Here is a 21,405-nt window from a genome sequence, read left to right on the forward strand (position 1 = left end):
ATGCTGCTGACTTTACCACTGCTTCTTTGCCTTTTTTGAATAATCGTGCACTGCATCAGTATCATTGTCATATGATCGAACAAATACAAAATATATCAATTTAGATTTTTGCTTTTATAGATTTATTAACTCGAGGACAAAAACCTAATTTTAAATGGAAATGATAGTTGACAGCTCAAATATGGCTGTTTAATTAAAATGTATTGGATTAATCAAAATGGGTTTTTTTGTCAGTGAGCCAGAACACAATGGAGCTTATAAGGAAACAGAAGAAATAAGGAGGATGCTGGAATCTGAAGTGAATGAGGTCAGGAAGACGATGATAATCATCATCATCAATCAAGATTACAAGTGATGCGACCTGAACACGGCATGCTGCTTTCTTTTGCTGCACAGAATGTATGGATCCTTTCCAAATGTTAGATGCCATTGTGAGACCAGTAAGAATTTGTCTTAAAGCTCCAAACAGAAACGGATGGATGCCCCTTGACAAACACAAATATCCATTAAATGCGTTATGTTTATTTTTCTCTGAGAGAAAGATAAAGATATTATCTGACAACAGGAGAAATACAGTATGCTAAAAGTACAAACCTATCAAGAAATTAAACTCATACTAATTTTGATTTGTCACCTTACATTTCAATCTTGTATTGATCTGGTAAAATGACTAATCCTGATCTGTGTTTTTCACAAAATTGTACTGTACATATTGACCATTTTCATTATGAAACTTTGTAATTATGATGACTACACTGATGATAAAAATGTCCAGCTGGTAGGTAACTATAAGGCAAAAAGGGTTGCAGGTGATTTAAATGTTTTATTTTGCTTCAATATCCACATTGTCTGGACAATGAGATACTTACGTCTTTCATCTTGAATTATTTATCTCATGTTTTTAACAAACATTATATGCAAAGTTGCAATCCTATAATTATCTCGCTTAATACCTTTTAATTTACAAATGGACAAGCACAAATCTTTTTCCATGTGATTTCCTTTTAGTGCTTGTCTTTGAATTTTACATCTTATCCAGTACGTATTACTCAGGAGAGTGAAACGGGGTAGAAGGCTTCGCATTCAGCAACAACACCTTTGAGATGAAATACTGGTCACCTCCAAGAAAAAAGGAAGTCTGAAGGTTACCAATTCACAGCTCTATATTCCTTTTTCTCTCACCGCGAAGAGAGGCCAGCAAAGACCAAAACAACCCCACCTGGAATTCATATTTACCTTTCATCATCATCCGCTTCTTGCTCACAATGTGCCCAGATATGTTATTATCGCTCCTTAGAGAGAAAAGTCTGCTGGTACAACAGCAAACAGGTGATTCCAGGGCATCTGGGGTCATTGGTATGGAAGATGATTCAAATAATTTGCCTCATCAGGTATTACCTTTGTGTATTTAACTCTTACTGATCCCGTGTGATTTGGTAAGAGCAGCAGTCGTGTTAGTATTTACAGATTGTGTAGAATTTTGTAATAGACTGATTAGTTTGCTTACTTAATGCTGTTGAACCAGAGCGCAGACTAAAATTTCTCTTAAGACCTCAAGCTGTAAGCTAATCATATGTAGAAAATGATCTGTAGGTTCTTCTGGGCCTTTTAAATTGATTTGATTTGTTAAGTGTTGATTGAAGAAATTTATTCACTCACAAAGAAAATCTGATGAGTTCTATGAGTCTAGCTTTTTCCATATCTGAGGAAATTCTTGTTCATATTCATAAAAAAAGCTTACAGAATCAACATATTTTACATGATCACTGAAGAAAGAGAAACTATAAAGGTTTAGGCTGACAACTACTCAGGATAAAAGAATACTAGAGTGGGCCATCTGCATTGGTGGGGGTTAGGAACCACAACAGATTACAAGTAGCTTAAATCTTCAAATACATGAGGCAACTATTATAATAATTGCCTATTATAATAGTTGAAACACCAAATGTATGTTAGTGTGCGTTTATATACACAGTGGAAACCATTTTGTCAGTTCTTCAGGAGTTAACAGCCATGGTTTTCTTTCTTTATCTACGCTGTTGGTGGTTCAGCTAATCAAGGACAATGAAAAGCACTTCTGGATTGGCTGCTCTGCAAACGCCAGCTAAAGGCGTGTCATGAAGCACTGCGCAATATTTCATTTTCAAAAGCTACATTTTCTTCTGAATGCTTAAGATGAACTCTACAAAAGAAATCTGTAAAATGGCAATTTTTTGGTGAATAGGTGAATCCATGAATACTGAACTGTGAATAGGTGGGCATCCACTGAACTCTGTCAGTGCCACAACAAATGGATATCAAGGCAGAAAAATGACAATAAGGTTGCTGAATCAGCCTCACTGAATCAGCATTTTTGTTCACTGTATCACATAATATTCCTGTCCTAATATCCAATTTTTTATTGGATTGTTGTTCTGAGTGTCCACACTATCTGCTATACTACTAGCAATGCAAGGAAATAACAACTGTATTTGCATTGTGTGTATTCATACATTAGAGGAACTTTCAGATCTTCCAGACAAACAAGAGAAAAATACTGTTCCTACATTGATAAAGAAGTATGCTAGGCTTAGATCTATCAATCCGCTTTGAGTTATTTGAGCCAATGCTACAAAGATCTGATAGTATGCAGGTAATCCAGTATCACATTTAGCACCTCGCAGTTCAGAGAAACAAGACTCGAGATCCAATATATCACCTACAAATGTTACATTTAACAGTAGGTGGTTTTTGGACCATTTTGCTGTTGTTTTCAACACCTTCCAAATAGGGGTGTAGTGTTATTTGTTAGAATGCCACAAGGCATCGAAAATGCTAATGACACTTTCCTTTGTATTCTAGAGTGATGCATATTATAAACATCTATGCTATATCTTAGTAGCAACACGACTTTGTACCACCTCATCTTGCTTTTTTTAATCTTTCTAAACCAACATGGCTATTTCACAAAATGAGCTTAATTTCTTGGTTGTACAATTGGCTGATTTGTTGAGAAAAAAATACATTTTCCAAATTTGAGATTCTTATTAAAATCTTGTTTATGTATATCTGTGATGATATATAAAGGAATGATTTTAAAAAACTAACAAACACTGAGCTCTGTCTTTGGGGTCTATGCTCACATCTTTGTTGGCTGGAAATCACAACAAAACTTGCGTTGTTTATACCATTTTACCTGCACCCATGTTAATGTGTGATAGGCTGTCACCAATAAAAATCATGTTCTTAGAAAACATGACTTTCTAAGTTTTCTTCATGATTAGAAAAAATTAACTTTCCTAAGTATATGATTTGAAGTGCTATTTCATCTTTTTTTTTTTCAGAAAGTCTAATTGTCTGACATTTTTTTCCCAAGTAAATGGAAAAATATCAGTTGAAAAATATCCATGGTCAGGGCCTCTGAGTGTGGTGCATAAGGTTTGGAATGATTGCCTCCTCTTTTTATGGTGTCTGGGGTGGAATAATAAAGCTAATAGGAAGGATGGAACCATCTTGATATATTTAGAGCAACAGCTCTTTTACTGGGTAACGTTCCTCACAGGAGATATTTTTCAATGAGGTCATACCTTATTTTATGAGCATAGCTCGCCTCATTTGTTTTAAGTGATGGTCGGATCTTATAGTGTAGATATGTTTATGAATTTCAGATGGATCAAGTAAGGTGATTTTGGTCTCCTTTAGAAATGACACAGCAACTTCCAGCTTATCCCAGATCTATTCCTTTCCACAAACTACTATGCTAGAGGAGCTCCAAAAGTATTTCAGTGGATTGGCTGATAAAGTAAGAGTAACTTTGGGATTCCCATCATCCATCTCTCTTGAATTGAGACAGAAAGAGACTTCCTGTTTTTATGCCTTCATTTCTTCCCCAAAGGTGATAACATGAAACAGAAGTGGATTGTTTTATTTGGAGACATTGCAAGAGTACATTAGGCCTGCAATATTCATTTTGAGGACAGACATTAACTAAGCAAAAAAAAAACTTAGATGTTGTTCATCGACTCAGTCTGTCACTTTGTTCTATTAATCTCTTGGGAACAAGTCTGCTGAGGGTTAAGAAAAAACATTCTTTCTGCATGAAGCATCCCAAGGACTTTATCTGAGTAGGGAAATGAGTTGTTTTTTCTTTTGTAGGCACAGTGTAAGACAGAGACATCACTGGGGTAGCTTAAAGTGCATTTTTTAATTACAGTTACACTTAGTCAACCAAAGCAGTCAAATATCACGGGAACTCTTTCAGTAAAACAGAGTAAACACACCTAAAGCAACTGGATGGAGAGTCCAAAAACACCTATTGTTAACTTTGTGTAATATCTGTAGGAGTTATGTGTTTTTAATATACAGATTATTGTCTATCTCTAATAGAAGGTGTTATGACATGGAATCACACTACTCGATAATTCTTCTTGTTGAGTAGTTTGCTGATTATAGAAGACTCTCATAGATTTCTTACATATATGCTTTTTTTTTGGTCACACTTAGAGGTGTCAGATCGACTATTATATTTTTTTCGAACAATCACAGTATGTATAAAAAACTGTTTTTTTTAACTGTGGTGTTCTTTCTTAAGGGAAAAAAAGCTATCTAAATTAACCTAGCTCGATGAGAAATATATAATTCCGTATTTTTGCTGTCCATACCCAGGTTTGACTTCTTAACTGTTGAATCAAAAAATCCCTTTTAAATCCTGACAACAGGACGAAGGCTAACATATCTCAAGAACCAAAACATCACACACTGATCTAAAGAAATGCAAAACAAATGAGAAAATAGTTGATTTCTAACAACCTGGAAAAAGTTACAAGCCATGTAACTTTGGGACTCATATTCCACAAATGGAGAAAACATGGAACAGAGAATGCACCAACAATTCTTCTAGGATGCCACAAATGAATACAGAACAGCATTTAAGTACTGAAGGCCTCACTTTCCTCAGCTAGGGTTGATGTCTTAGATTTGACAAGTTAGACTGGAAAAAGAGGCATCCATATAAATTTCAAGGTCAAAACTAATGGTAGCCACAACAAACTTTCTGATGATCATCCACGGAAATGTTAAAGGCGTAATTCCAGTTAGAAGACAATTACTGTTTCAGATAGAGCCAGTTTGCTTTGGATAGCTATTTCCCTTATTGAGTGAAATCATAATTTGAAAATTGCCTTTTGTGTTTACTGAGATTTTCTCTGTCTGATATTAAAATGTATTAAATAATCTGGAATATTTAAGTGACAAAACAGCAAAAATAAAAGAAATCTGTGATGGATAAATACTTTTAACAGCCCTTTGTGGCGTTAGGGAAAATCAACATGCAGGTGTGATTCAGAGAAAATAGATATGAGCCTAAAATACAAAAAATACAGCAGAACATAATCACTGTTGTTTCAAGCTTCTGTTCCAGGTGTTAAACTTAAAGACTTAGACCTGACAGTCTTTCAGAATTAATATGACAGCTAGAATGTGCTTACTTGTACATTCAAGCAACATAAAGCAACATCTCCTCAAAATGTTTGGCAGCTATGAGTAATAATGTTACATGGGCTTTCATTTTGTCACAATGTCTTTTTTTAGAATGTGAGTTTAGAAATCGAGCAGTTCCTAAAAAAAATGCACCTTTTTGTTCACTTTGTCTTGGTTTGTTATGTGTGTATGGTTGGGCTCAGAGTATGCACTAAATGTAAGCTTCACACCAGTAGCCTAGTGAAGGGTGAGAGGGCACCAGTAGGTCAGCAAGCAGAAAGACAAAGGAAGCTGTGAGCCTGATTAGTAGTTTGCTACCTTTTTTCTTCTGCAGTTTCTTATTTTTATACTGACAAAAAAGCTGCCTTCAAGCTAGCAAGCACACACATACATGGATGCACTAATAGGTGCATCCAAACACACATGTCCTGTCTAGCAAAATGGCAAAATCATTACTTATCTTTTTATTTAATCATTATTTATCCTTTTTAGGAGTAATATACTATGGTAGTAGATTCTTTGAGAGAATAATCTGAAATCTACTCCCAATCACATCTGTTTGTTTTTTGACAATCTGAATCTTTTTGTTTGTCTGATGCTGAATCATGTCACAGAAAGTTTAAGTACTTGAAATCTACCATGATTTGTAATCTGTCAGTTTTCTGCCTCTGCTCCTTAGTTTGCTTAAAACAATAGAAATTAAGACACATCTTCTTTCTTTTTTCTTTTCACTGTAAAAGTAATTATATCCTCAAAGTCTAATGATGTTAAATTGTTATATTTAGTTTTGAGTTTTATGGATAATTTACAGGTAATATCTCTAGAGTTATAGCACCCTTACTCCCTACAGACACAAAGCTGAAAATCAAATGCTAGTAGAGAAAACTATTGTATTGGAAAAAAAGTGCATTGAACCAAACCACTCACCATTTTGTGAGTGATTCTACCTTTAATCAGCCTATTGCTAAAAAAATGATTAAAAATGTAACTATATACTTTACTTTCTTGTAGTCATCTTTAAAACTATTTGTTTACCTAATGGTTCTCCAACAGGTGTTCACCCCATTATTTACTTTGCAATAACAGTAGATGTAATTTCTTATTTTTTTTGAAGAAATTTATGAGTTTAACTTATTACGCTGAGTCAAGAGAATTAGTGGTGCAAAATGCCATACGGGGACAGGTGTACTCACCATCCTCCCGAGACTTCTGAATGAAAGCATCAACTCCGCTCTCTCCGTAGTTTCCCTCTGAGGCCACAGTGGAGACAAAGTTCCAGCGCATGGCCTTAACAATGTCCACCATGGCCTGGGCCTGATATGTGTCTGGAGGCACCACACGGGAGAAGAAGTCGTAGCGGGTGTTGTCACTCAGCTCCGGCGCTGTAGAGGCGTAGCTCACCTGGGGTATCTGTACACAGATATACCGATAACATTAAAAGCATAAAGTGGCCTTCAGTGCAGCTGTGGGGAAGGATAACATACTGGCAGAAGGCTATGGTGGTTTATACCGCGTATGAAGAGGCAGTTACACACACAAGACAAAATGTTTTGCATAGGATGTAGTGAGAGAAATGATTCTAAAAATGTAAAATAAAAACACAGACTCAACTAGCTCATTGATTTAAAAAAAAAACTGTAGCAATGATAATTCTGCAAAAAGTAGAAAAGAATATTGAACTTAAAAATGATCTTGGGGCAAAAAAGTTGTTCTTCTTTTAAAGTATGGATCTTGTATTGAAATAAATCACCGTTTCTATTCAAGCGTTCCAGATGTGGAGCATAAATGGAAGTGAGTTTCCGTGATGTGTTCTGAGAGCTCTGTTGTGCAATAACAGCCTGGTTTGGCTATAGATAGTTATTAATAAAGGCCAAAGGCATTTATTACCAAAATTAGTTATTTATCAAAATTACCAAAATATTTGTATCGATATGTGGTAGTAAAGTAGTTCAGCCTTGCTTATGAACGCCTACCGGACAGGGTATGGATATTTGAACAACAATAGATGAAGGATTAAGCTCAACACATTCACAGACAGCTTAACTTTACAAATGTATAGAATAAACATAACTTATTTCTAAAATAAGACAAATTTATTAATAAGAATTCAATCCTTCAGTTAAGTAGTTTGGTGAACAAACTCACAAAGTTAGTAACACTCAACTAAACTCAACTACGTAAAACTAAGGAACTTCCGAGCCAGTGTGTGTGGAGCTGTGTTTTCTGTCAGGACGGCGGAGGAAATGCTGGTCCGTTGGCAAGATTAGACGGTGTTTTTTTTTTTTTTTTTTTTTTTTTTTCTGGAGAATCTATCATCATTTACATTCCTTCTTCCAAACTGCAAATAAAGCAGGATCATGATACCTTTAGTTAGGATGAATATTTGCTTTGGATCCAGGGTTGCTTTGAAAATGAAATGCCTCACATTGCCATCAAGTGAAAGCATAGGCGTGTAGAAAAAAGGATTATTTTCATTAAACTAACTTTTTTCATACTGTGATTGATTTGGTTGCAGATGTTTGTATATTGGTAGGTTTGCCCGACTCCTGTAAAGATATCTGTGATCCACTACGGAAAGAGAAGGACTACATGCACCACTCAGTAGCATGACATGTAGGTCAGCTAATTATCACAAAGCTTTGTGATCATTTCAATTCCTCACACATGTGATTTTGCTGTTTTTCTAATGGATAAAACTGTGTTTGTGTAAATATAATTTTTCATCCACTTGGATTGCTGAGAACAAGACAGAAAGGAGGCAGCAGGGCTTCCTGGTAATGATACAGAGCGTGCCTTTTTTTGATGACAACTGGCCACGTTTTGTGTGTGTCAAAACAAAACAAGATGGAGGAGCAGTCCACAAAACATGATTTTAATGAAAACAGCCGTGTATTCTCCTAAGCTGTGTCTTCACCACATGCACTGTCTAACATAGACAGCAGACCTGAAGGCTGTGGCACACCTAACCAGATAAGCTTTGATGTGAAACATCTCTCTTAAAGGGAATGTCTCCCAGCCTCCCGTACTATGATGAAAAGTCCAACCTGGCCAAAAATAAAAGGGTATGCTGGTTAAAATGATCTGGAAGTTTTATTGTAGCTTGTCATTGGCCACAAATTAAATGTGAAGCAGTGAATACAAAACTTGTAAATAGATTATTGAATGTAAAAGCTACTTCAGAAACATAATTAGACATGTTCATTTTGAAGCTCAGAATGTAACCAAAAGCAATGTACTGTAAAATGTGATGCTTTCAAAGAAAAAATATATATAAAATAATATTGATGCTAAAATCATTTCATTGTCACATTGGTAACATTGTTACATCTATGCATAGTACTGTATTTAAATGCATCTTCATTTGAGCATTTAGCCGTTTCTTTCTATGGAAGAAACAATAAATCTTTAGAAATGGTGCAATATTTTATCTTCTTATTGAGTTCCTGGGGGAAAAAAGCAGGCACACAAGTTTAAAAATGTCTCTGTTGCTGACTTATTTTGGAGCCGTTCTCCTGTATGATGAATGTATTATCATACTCAGCTGAGAAATCCCCAATCTGGACAGATGCTGGGCCGACATTTCAACAAGATAAATTAAACCACTTGGATAAGTTTTAAACAACTGCACAGCAGTAAGAATAGACAAGATAAAATGATGAAAGTGTTATAAAACTGGAATCCCAGTGATGCCGTTTGTTATGCAACAGATTCAATTACAGATGCCTACTTTATTGTTAAATATAACAGTTAACTAGTAAATCAAACATAAGTTAATACAGTAAATATGAATAAATCTATCTCTCTATTTGTCTCCCCTTCTGTTATATAGTGTACTTTTCTAAAGTACACTATATAAGTGTACTTATATAGTTCACTATATAAGTACACTATATATATATAACCTGCTAACATTGTTGCTCTCAGTATTTTCAGTATTTAGGCAATAATTTTGAACAAAATTAGATGTCACAGTGGTATGCTGTGTTAAAAACACGGACCATAACGTGCTACTCTTCAGGCATTGTAAGTCATGATGACCATGTGACAAAGTGGGTTATGGAAAACCTACTAATTTTGTGTCTAAAGGCTGTTTGGTAGCTACTGTAGCTCCTGTCCAAGGGAGAGATTTGTAAGAGTTTGTTGGTGTGAGGGGGTCAGGAAGGATAATCTCCAGCCTACTTCTTCAAACTTGAGGTGTAAAAGTCCTAAAAACAGGTTACCTGACTGACTCTCATTTAAAATAGTCGACCTACTGGTTGCCCAAGAAACATAGAAGCTGAAAATACCAGTATATGTTTAAGGAAAAAAAAAAAAAAAAAGAAATGCTTTAACATGTCAATCTGATTTCTTTACAGCCAACCCAAGAACGTAGCAGTAATGTAAAAGGAAAAAATGTTTTCCCTCTTCCTGTGGTATTTGCTTGGTGTTTTCGGTTTCATCCACAGCAGGCTTATCCGTTCTCATCTAAGCCACTGTAGCAAGTTATGAAATGTATTCATAAAGACACGTTAGAGGCCACGCTTCCAGAGATACTCCACCTTGATACCGGAAGCGTAAGACGATTTCCTCACAAAGCCACACCACAGAAAAACAAGAAATAATGATATGGAAAATGGGACATAGCACTGACTTTCTTAAAAAACAGAGTTTTGTCAAGCTCACATAATCATTCAGGACAAGACTGGAAGTGATGGTGTGGCTGAAATAGAGGACAGATTTAGGTTTTAAAAAAATCTAATGCACTTTAATTGAAGATAATTTTCAACAACAAAAAAAGGAATTTTAACAGAACAGTCTGTGTTCCCCCTGCCTGGTGTCAGATTTTCTCACTCTGACAACCAACATGTGCTCAGCTGAGAACTCAGCAGAGTGCAAAGCTGTTTAATTGTTGTGACTATTATCAGGTACAGTGTGGGGGCAACGAAAGCAGATTTCTCTCACACTGCTTCAGCCTGACAATCTGTCAGTCGCAGTGAAGATGACAAGTAGCTTCTCGCAAACAAAAACGTCTAAATTTTTCCTCTTGACAGGAGTATTTCAGGATTCCCTGGTATTAACACAAGATTTTGAGCTGTTCCCAATTGGCATTTCAGCTTATGAGAGCAGTGGAGAAAAAAAAATAAATAAATATGACAGCAGTTAATGCATCTCAGTATAATTCATATCCCAGTGACAGATTGTGTTTTGAATATAAAAAGGAAACTATTTAAGCATCGCCTACCTGCACATGGATTCAGGTTCCATTTCGATCTTTTAAAATTTAATATAAAACCATACATTCCAGGACAAATTCTCAGATCAGTCCATGATAGAAAAGCACATGATTTATTTGTTTTTTTCTTTAAAGAACTCCTGTATAGTGAAATTATTTTGCATGCTAGTAATACAAGTAATGGATAAATGTTTGTTCTCTGTAGAATCTTGGTAACAACATTCTTTTAGACGGAGGCACAACATTTGTCTCAAATTGCAAATGTCACTGCTCTAAAAAACAACTAACTTTGTTTGCATCTGTAATTCAGACATCTGACAACTCTTTGTGACCTGCTTCATGAACCAAATGGTAAGCATCTGTTTCAATCAAGCAGCACATGAAAAACATGGATGAGCAAACAAACACTTTATCCTTCCTTCTCTGCACATCGGTCGATTTTGGGATTTATTTTAAGTATTGGCAACGGGTCATGACACCACACTTTTGATATCTTTGGGCAGCACAACGATGCTGCCGCTATGTTGACAAAGTGGCCTGCAATGTGCCCTCCAGTCTGTCAAAGAGAAACAGTTATACCCAGATGAGTGATTGTTAGTCTTAGTGCTAACTTCAAAGAAGTCATAACTAAAAATGAAAATTTACTAATATTTTTTTTGCATTTTTTTTTTATTAAATTGGTAAAAGAAAAGTAGATTTGTAGAAAAATCTGTGTATTCCTGAGCTTCATAACTAAGTATTCATATAGTTAACTGTGAGTTAGCAATACACAATTCTAAAACTACTATCAAAAAATCTCCTGAAAGATGGCCTCTCTTTGTCTGCCAGCAGGTGTCTTCAACTCCTGCTTTTTGAGCATCTGGAGCAGAGAGTTCACTGCTCAGGTTGTATTAAGAGGAGCAGTGAACAAGACAGACAAAAAACTCAGAATCAAACAACAAAAACTGTATGTAATCCATTTTTTCTGCAGAACACTTTGACAGAAAACAGCTCTTAGTCAGGTTGAACGTACAAGTTATAATAATCAGCTTATTCTGAGGAGTGTTTTCAGGAACATCTACCTAAAATTATCTTCAGACACCAATATTAAAATGAACATTTTACTGGAATCAGCTCAATTTTCTTAAAGGAAGGAGGGGAAACCCAAACATCACACTTTGCTGAAAGTGTAGGAAAAAAAAAGAAAAAAAAATCTGTCACCAATTTCATTACAAACGATTATCTTCATTTCTTTATTTTTAGCAAGAATTTTGTGCAATAATATTTTTACTGTATTACATTACTCTCTTCTGCATTATCCTTAGGCTAATATCAAACAAGGTTTTTTCCATGCCTTTTTTTTTTTGTAGAAAAAAATGTCAATTTAAATTAAAGACAACAATAAAAAACTTGTAGTCAAAATTATCATTTTCTCCTGGAAAGGTCTACCAGCTGCTGTCACCAATCTTATTTTCTGTAAAAACTACCAAATGTGTTGATCACTTCACTCTTGAGTATGCATTTTTTTATGTATGCTGGTGGAAGTATTTTAGCCTCTGTGCTGTTCTTTATTCCCATAGAAATGTGCCAAACCACTTCTAGATTAAAAAAGGAAGCCCGACGAAGAAGAATGGATCGTTCTCAACATGTCCGTGGTTAAGAGATGACACACATCTCTTTAAAATTAAATTGTCACAAAATGCAAAGCTGTGAGAAATGGCTATACAACAAGAAGCCCCCTCAGCTTCTGCAGCTAATAAGCAGACATTTCCTTTAACACATTAACATGAAAGACGCTGATAGAAACAAGGAGAAAAAATATCCTTCTCCTACTGTTTGAGACAAGTTTGAATTTAAAAACACGGTTTCGTGAAGTCTCATTTTGCTTGCTGTGAGCTCTGGGCTTCAGCACAGTTCTTCTCTGACAGAGGAAGGAAAGCTCACAGTGCAAAAAAGCTCTTTGCTCTAACACAGCAGGAGCTTTGTGTGTTGGCTGCAGCACAGCAAAGGCTGCATTATACCCAAGCACAAGTGGGTAAAATGGCAGTGTGCTCGCTTTATTCCGGCAGAGTTAAACCTGCAGTGTTCTAGAGCAACATGCATTAAATTTACTTAGATTACAACCCCAATTAATGATTAACTGCATGAATACCACAAAATAAGGATCTACGATCAGCAAAAAGTACAAACTCTAATGTACTTTCATTTCAGCAAAGCAAACATCAGCACAAACCCAAATAAGGGAATAATTATTCCCTTCACATAGTGCCTTGATTTAGTTTAGAAATTCAGGCCCAAGCAGAGCGGACAGAGGGTGCAAACATAACAAGAAGTCAGTGAAGTTTTGCAGCAAGTGATGTGGGTAAACAGAGCACCACTTCAGCATCCAGGCTTTGTCCTTAATTGCTATCAGCTGCTGCTGCCACTGAAGAGAGATTAAAGTTTCACTTTGGAGCTGTCAGGGTAAGTGGAGCAGCAAATAGCAGAGCTTCTTGAATAGAAAAGCAATTTCTGCATAATGATATAACAAAACACATAGTCTCTGGTACAAAAATGAACAACAGTTGAACACAATAGAGCTCCGTGGCCAGGATTCAGATCTACAGATGAATAAATAAGGATTCACGTGTCTCATACATAAGTATTTTATCATGTTAAATATTTTCCTGGATTTTCAGTGGAAAAGTTGATCATCAAGAGGCTTCATTAGATCAGAAGATGTTGTGCTACTCCATAATATGAGCCAGCTGGAGTATACAGTGTAGCTGTTGAATTATATTTACCTGTGAATAAAACCTTATAGAGACCCATGAACAGTTTGTCCAGACTTATAGTTGCTACGTAATACAAGGAAGTGATTGCCAAATACAATCTGAACGATTCTAGCACAGTGAACCAATCTTAGTCACTTTTCCATTGACATTTAATAAACATGTCATGATCAACATTGTCAAATGCAACTGTGACATTCAGTAATACCACTACATATTCTTCTCCATATCACTAATAAGATTTAATGGCATTTGGAAATTTTATCAGTCGTATTTCTGTTCTTTAGTTTGTTAATCTGACCGAAAACTACAGAAAAGATTGTTGAACGTTCATCAGCAGTTGCCTTTTTTGGAACAGTGTTAGTTATTAATGACCCTTTATGCTTGTGTTTTTTAATACTTTGAATAGGGGTATCCAAGCAATTTGGTAACATTGTCCACTGACATGCTGAGCCCCTGTAGACTGACAATAAAAACTCTGTGCATGTTTCAGACCTTTTCATAACATTTCAATCTTTCTGGGTCGACCTTTAATATTTTGACACTCAACTAAATTGAGAGGAGAATTTCATCCTGCTTTGTCTTCCACACAGACTGACATCAGACTCTTGCAATCATGCATATCACGCTTGGGAATCAAAATCTTTTTGCTGTCTACTTTGGTGCTAATCAAGTGATGGTGACTCTTAAAACATGGATTTGTGAACTGAGCTAAACTCGCTGGTTATAGGCCATTAAACACAGAGGGAGGCACTATGACTGTTTCTTCCCAAATCTTTACACACATGCGATACGAGGTTTATTCTTTTTTTTTTTTTTTTTCTAGGACAAGAGTGTGCTGTGTTGAAGAAATTTAGTTTATTTATGAAAAAAACTAAATCATGTTAATATATCTTTGTGAGAGCAAAGGCACAAAACATTGCCAAGATTAGAAAAAAAAATACTGCTACAATTTAGAATCGTTCTTAAAAGCAAAAATTTGAACCCAAGTATCACACTTGGGCAGGCCAGAGAGCAGAAATGCTGACCTAAACATTGAAGGGTGTGTGGGTGTCTTTGTTTACATGGATGAGTACGTATCTTAGTTTCTTAAAGACTTTCCAAATATTGATTGCTGTGCTGCACTTCGGCTTTGGATGGTCAGATGGGATCCAGAAGCTGTCATCACTTTGATTTTGTCCAGTATTGATGAGACAAATGACCTTTTCTTTTTACTGAGCAGAGTATTTAGTTTGACCTCAGACTGTATTAAACCCGCTGATGGAAATGGAGAGAACATTGCTCATACAATCCAGCAAACTTTTTTCTTCTTCAAAATGTTTCGCCCTGTGAGGGTTTCTGGAAAGACTTTCGGGCAATGCCTGGTAAATGCTTATTATTTTCTCCACGGTTACTGACCGAGTTAAATCTTTCTGCTTTAATAAAGTTGTAACATTGCAATAGGATTTATAATAACTGCTCGCTGCGTAAAGTTTGTGAGCAAATGTATTTCCTGTAAAGTCAGTCAATCAGTTTGAATCCCGGTCTGTGGTCTTTTCTGCTTGGAGTTTGCATGTTCTCCCTGTTCATGTGTGGTTTCTCTCCGGGTACTCCCTGCTGTCTCTCACAGTTCAAAAACATGACTAGTTAACTAAATTGCTCTTAAGTGTGAGTGTTTGTGTCTCTGTGGCGCTCTGCATTGGACTGGCTCCTGTCTAGGCCTCTCGCCCAACAATACTTGTTCAGGTCGTATTAATTATTTGTGATTTGTTTTTAAGGCTGTGGACATTTCTGTTCTTTATAGACCTTTTCTACCACACTTTTTCATTCCACTAAAATTTTTAAAACAACAGACCAACAAAACAAAACAAAAAATCTTATCACAACTGTATCCAGCACTTTCTGAAAGAGTCAGCTTCTTTGGCACCTGGCGTTTTTGGCTTACTCTTCTATTTGAGAGTGTTAATCAATGTCTGCTGGATAACTTTAAGAGGGCTGGTGTCCTTCAATATTTAAATATGTCTGCTTCAACAAACCTGAGTTAAATAATCAAGTCATCAGCAGGACTCTGGAGAACTTGACTCCCTACTGAGGAAATAATCCATCCATTTGATTCAGGTGTGTTGGACCAGGGTCACATCTAAAAGTTGCAGGACACTGGAGTAGAAAATCTAGCATTTGTCTGTTAAAAATCATTTTGGTTTTTTTCAGTCAAATTGTTAAAAGGACTTTTCAAAGCTGTTATTTCCTTAGATCCACCTCTGTGTTCTTCAATTTTTTTTTTTTTTTTGGGTTAAGAGTAGAACTCTGGAGAGTTAAAGGGATTTTATGAGTCAAAATTTCACTGTGAATAGAAGGTAAATTGAGTTAAATTATCATACAATTTGTTTTTCATCTGCTGTTATTTCATTGAACAGCAAAAAGTGGCATAATTCTAAAATACAGACAGATCTGTGATCATTGTAGAAAAAATAGATTTATGGAGAAAAGATGTTTATATGTCACTTTATGATCTAACCATAAAACTAGAAAGTCAGCTGTTTTATATGTACATTGTAATGAGAGTCATATGACTATATGAACAAAAACAAAATAAACAAAGTTTGGAAAAAAAAAACTACCAAGTTAAAATGATGCAATGAAAAATGAACATGATTTTTTTGTTCCATTTTTTTTAAGTAAAAATATAAAATGCTTCCATTATGCTCAGTTTTATGACATGGATTCCATATATTTAATTGGTTTTCAGAAGATTTTAGTTTATAATTTCACTTCCTACAGTTTTCAAATGTTTCCAAATGTTTTCATTACCACACTTACTGGTACTGCATGTAAACAAGGTTTTTTTTTTTTATTTCAAAGTGATCTAGTGTTTACCTTGAACACATAAACCACTAGTTGCTCTAACTGAAACAATACATCAACCATATAATAATTTCTTTTTTGTTATTAGTTGTTGTTTTTCGTTCCATATTGCAGTTGTTTGTATGCCGACATGATCCATTCATAAAAACCAAACTGAAAATGTCTGAGTGATTTGTAACCATAGATAATGCTTTGTCTGCAAGTGTGAACAGGAGTTATTCCAGATCCTGCTGGATACCTACAGTGCTTCAACTTTCTCTAAGCTACTTATCATCGGTGCTAAACTTAGCAACCTCCATCTGTTATAGACCTTCTGACAAATTGCATGAGGAATCGACTCCCTGTTATCTGGGTCTCTGTCTCTGCTCTCTTTTCAGTGTCTACTAAGGATTGCACCTCCAGCGACCCTTAATTTAAGATGAGGTGAGTTGAGTCCATCATTGAGGAAACGGAGGGATTACTGGTGTTTTTATAGAACCGAAAGGAAATGAAAACTCAGCCTATTGTAGGGCTGAGAGTTGGTGTCTTACTTACTGCCTAAAAACCCAGACCTATATCTCGATCTGTAATCAGTGTTCAAAGTGAGACAACAGGATGTGAATATCCGCTATCTGACCACAGAGGCTGTTACTCCAGCAGCACTTCTGTCAGCGCAGTGAGCCACAGTCAGTCTTAGCTCAGTCCTACAGATCCATCATTGAAAGCATCCTCACACCATCCATCACAGGCTGATATGGCTCTGCCTCCTGCTGCTTCAAGGGAAGCGTGTCATTCAAACCACAGAGGGGGTTATCAAGAGCTGACTGCACTGCATCACGCATGCACACGCACACAAACATCTGCACAGTAACGGAGCGGGAAAATGGTACACATTTCTCTCAACTCCCAACGACTTAAAGAGTCACCCAACAGGTGGCCTAAAAATGAGACTTCTGTTATGGGCAAAAAATTCACAACACTAGAAAACAGCAGGCTGTTTCTATGGGGGTTAAACTACATTTATCTGCAATTTAATGGGAGGATTTAAAGCAGCTCACACTGTCTTTAAATTTATGCCACCCCTGGTAAAATTATGTAATCACTACTTCTACAGAAATAGTTTTTTTTGTTTTGTTTTTTTTCTGGTATGTAGTAAAACAAGTAAGTGAACATCCTACAAGAGAATGGTTTATTTTACATTGGTAGAAAACCTGAACAGTTTTAATGTATTTATTGCCTTTTTATTTTTACATCCTACAAAGCAATATTTTCATCATTGGTTAATGATGGTACCCATGTTGAATGAGTTAAAGATATATCATATATATTTGTGTCTCACTGAAAATTAAAATCTAAATGGTAGTGAATATTCAAACTTTTTTGAAATGTTATAAACAGATTCCTCTAAGCATGTCTGGAGAAAAGTAGGTTTTAACAGAACTTGAAATCAAAATGACTAAGTCTGTGTTGTTTCCATATTTTTTTTTTTCCCACAATGTGAATGATATTGTCATATTGTTCAGTTGTTTTTGTTTGAATTCACAGCTTACCCTAATGGGTTGTGCATTTAACAGTTGAGTTTCCAATAGAAATTCAACATACCAAAATTTTAAATCCTGAAATGTTTTTTTTGTTGTTTTGTTTTTTTTGTTTTTACATACGTTCTTGTTGGGCAACATGGTTGAACACTGGAAAGTGTGGTAACAAAATACAGAGACAGCAGAAAAAAGTTGTGGTATTGATTTTGTCAAACATTTTCTTGTTGCTTCTTCTTAAATTTGATTAGTTTTCTGTGAACATAAGGAGACATACTGTGCTGTGAAATTGTCTCTCTTCCATTTTATTCAATAAAGTCTCAAAAATTTAAAAATGACTCTGCAATGTCACTGATTCTGTTGCTCATCAGTCCTTGAATTTTTTTTGGAAGAGGGCCATGGTGTATTACTTTCTGATATCTTTACGTTATTTTTTACTGTCAGACAGATTCTATTTAAACTATGTCTTGATTGTACTGTTCAAGCAGCAATCAGTCCCTGGTGTGGCTAGTAAAAATTAACTACTTTCCAAAAATGTAGTTTATCACAGATAAATTCTGATTTAATAACGGTGGAAATAATTACAGTTTTGTATAAGGCTAGATTGACTTTGGTAGCCTTTTTTCCCTAAATAAATTAAACCATCTTCAGAAAACTGCTTTTTGTATTGACTCCAGTTATCATTGTTTGATGTTAATATTTGTTTGAAGATCTGCAACCTATAAGTAGGAGAAAAGGAAGAAGAAATTAATTCTGGATAAACACAGCACTGGATTTGGGTGGTTTGAAGTGTACTTTAGGGTTTGTTTGTTTGTTTATGTCGATTAACTGTATTCCCCCAATCAATTTCAACAAAAATCAAATTTACAAAGGCTGTCATGTTATAATAATGTATAATTTATTATAACAATAATTTAAATACATAAAAAGTAAACTCAAAATGAAGTTTTTCAAAGAAGTTATCAGTTATTAACAGAGCACAAAATTCCAAACCTACATGCTTTGACTGAGCCACTCAGTCAAAGCCTTCATTTTGCTTTTCCTTCTGTCATTTAGTGCTGGATTTGCTGATGTGTTTTGTATCATTTTCCTGCTGCAGAATCAGTCACTTTTTTCTCACAGGGCCATGTAAATTTGGATTTTCATCCCTTAATAAAAAACAACTACATTTAAAAACTATTTTTTTTGTTTTTGTTTGTTTTTATGTGTTGCCTTTGAGAAATATTTAAATTGGTTTGATGTTCTGAAACACTCAACTGACAAAGAGGATAAAAGAGGGAAATCAGGAAGAGGAAAAACACTTTTTCATGTCCTTAGTGAATTATGCATTTCCTTTGCAGTCAAAGCAAAAATAAAACCAAAAAGCAAATTCAGCTGCCAGAACCCTCATTAATAATTTTTATGCATGTGCTGCACCAGAACTCTGAAATTAGACAAACTAAAAGTGAAATATTAAACATCATCAATCCTAATTACAAATGTACTTTTCCTGCTGTAGCAAGTCAAATCTCTGCTGTGAAAATAGGCCGTAAATTTGATTTGGCACACTAATTTACTAGAGATGAATGATGGGCACCAATTAGAAGGCTCCTCATCCAAACAACAAGTCAGCTTTCATAATGGCTTCTACTTGAATCTTATTTGTCAGGGTAAAAATCGAAAGGCTAACTCAGCCTCTTTTATGTTTCTTCAGTCAAGTCAAATCCAACCTGACGGGGTACAAAACTGACACCAAACAGGAACCTCTGTGGCTTTTAACCCAACATGCACCAAACATGGTGGGGATTCCCTGCTACGCTGCATGGCTGATCATCTTTTACCAACAATGATGCAACCAAGAAGACATCATTTTGGCCATTGGAGGTTAAAAAAAATAGCCACAAGCACAAAAAAGTCTTGAATGGCAGAAGTTTAGATAGACAGGCATTCACCATACAGCCATAAAATGAAATACAAGCTTTCTGCACACAGACAACATGAATACCATGAAAAAAAAATGTTATAGGTGTGTGTTGGACTTGTTTAAAAGAAATATCCATCATAGATAGTGGTAATTCAGTGCTTAAGACAAAACTTTACCCAATCCCGTGGCTCTTAAGAGTCCACTGACATCTAAGAAAATGTTTTATTTGGGGTGGGGACTGATCACACCCCAGACTTGAGTAAAACTGACAAGTTCATATCCCCAGAAATGTCAGCAAAATATATTTATCATCAATCATCAAGCACAAAATAAGAGGGAAAAGATTCATAGCATCTCTCTGCAAGGCACGTGTCTCCCTGCTGTGTGCTTAAAAAACACCAAGATGAACCCTTACACTCCAATAAAATATCACTTAACTGTGGAGGAAAAAACTTCACAAAGAGCCTGTGATATCATCAATCAATACACAACCATCAAATATATTGCACTCGTGAGGACGGAGTGACAGGGAAGAGGCAAGATGTTTGTTTTAAGTTAAATGATTTTTCCTAAACTGAACAGACTGCAAAGCATCAGTGTGTCACTTTCATTGACCCATAAAAACAGCTGTTGCTAGTAACCTTCAGTAGTGCCTTTATCAACTCTTGCAGGTGAGACAGGTTAGAGCTTAATTTTACCTTTTATATGTTAGAAGACCATAACATCCCAAAGTTTCTTTTCAGCCTGACATTACCATGCACTAAATGCAAACAATGGTGGAACAAGGGGTTTAAGGATTTGTGGAAAACTGTGAGATATTCTCTTAATATTACGCAAGCTCATGTTTCTCTTTTGTTTTCATAAATTTCACATGCTTGGAAAAAATTAAGTGAATGCACTGAACTCACTATATCCTCTTGACATGTTTTACAGCTTGTAAAATCATAATTGTGCACAACACGCACTGTGTCACAGCAGGTTAGTCATACTGAACTGATTTATTGTTTGTGTTTGTAAAATGAAGATGAAGACATGGATGGTTCTAAAGTTATAAATGATCCTGAAGCTTCATCATTCCCACCTCCAGGTTGGTCAATAACCTATTACACTCCGCTCATAAAATGACTCTTTTTGCATGGCTGCTTGTAAATCATTGGTCTTTAATCCTATTTCTTGTGACTTTAGAAGTTTTTAAATTGTGGCTGCATGGTGTTTTTTGATGAAAAATCTGTTTGACATCAGATGCTTGTGTTTTATAATATCAGTCTGCTGCCTTTTTGATCTGTATCACTTAACCTCAGGAAATATCAAGAGAAAATGAGTGTTTGGACCCAGCAAGCCACTTCTCTTCAGTGAAAGATGTCTGAATTCCACCTATTGCATCTTTAAATGAACATGCAGAGTTAGTTACAGGGTTCTGTGCATATTGGCACTACTAAAGACAGATTTATGACTCTATTAACTGCTGTGAATGCATTCAACCTTTTACACTTTTCATAACGTGGTAATATTAACACTTCACAGTAGTAGTTAGCTGTTACCGAGAGACAAACTGGCGCATATTCAGATCCCTGGGGAGACAAAAAACCCTCAGCATATCGTATCATTTTAGGAGTTGAATGTTGTTTGCAGTCAATGGGACACCAAAAATCAGTCATGTGTTAGATTCTTGTGAAAAATATCTGTTGATGCAGAGATCTCTACTCAGTCTGCATGGATAAAACT

General features: G+C 35.7%; 1 protein-coding gene and 1 long non-coding RNA gene across 2 annotated transcripts in view; one reads left to right on the forward strand and one right to left on the reverse strand.

Annotated features, from left to right (window-relative positions):
* Window positions 1–3,229, forward strand: part of LOC107835673 (uncharacterized) — a 152,748-nt gene extending 149,519 nt beyond the window's left edge. Inside the window, exon 3 of the long non-coding RNA XR_001661487.1 lies at window positions 235–3,229. This is a non-coding gene — a long non-coding RNA (uncharacterized LOC107835673). The remainder of the gene's footprint in view (window positions 1–234) is intronic.
* Window positions 1–21,405, reverse strand: part of LOC103134610 (metabotropic glutamate receptor 4) — a 179,981-nt gene that overhangs the window by 76,004 nt on the left and 82,572 nt on the right. The window contains exon 3 of the mRNA XM_007546928.2: window positions 6,651–6,867. Coding sequence (XP_007546990.1) covers window positions 6,651–6,867 — 217 coding nt within the window. The remainder of the gene's footprint in view (window positions 1–6,650; window positions 6,868–21,405) is intronic.

Source organism: Poecilia formosa, unplaced genomic scaffold, assembly GCF_000485575.1.
Source record: "Poecilia formosa unplaced genomic scaffold, Poecilia_formosa-5.1.2 Scaffold18, whole genome shotgun sequence".
Lineage (NCBI taxonomy): Eukaryota > Metazoa > Chordata > Actinopteri > Cyprinodontiformes > Poeciliidae > Poecilia > Poecilia formosa.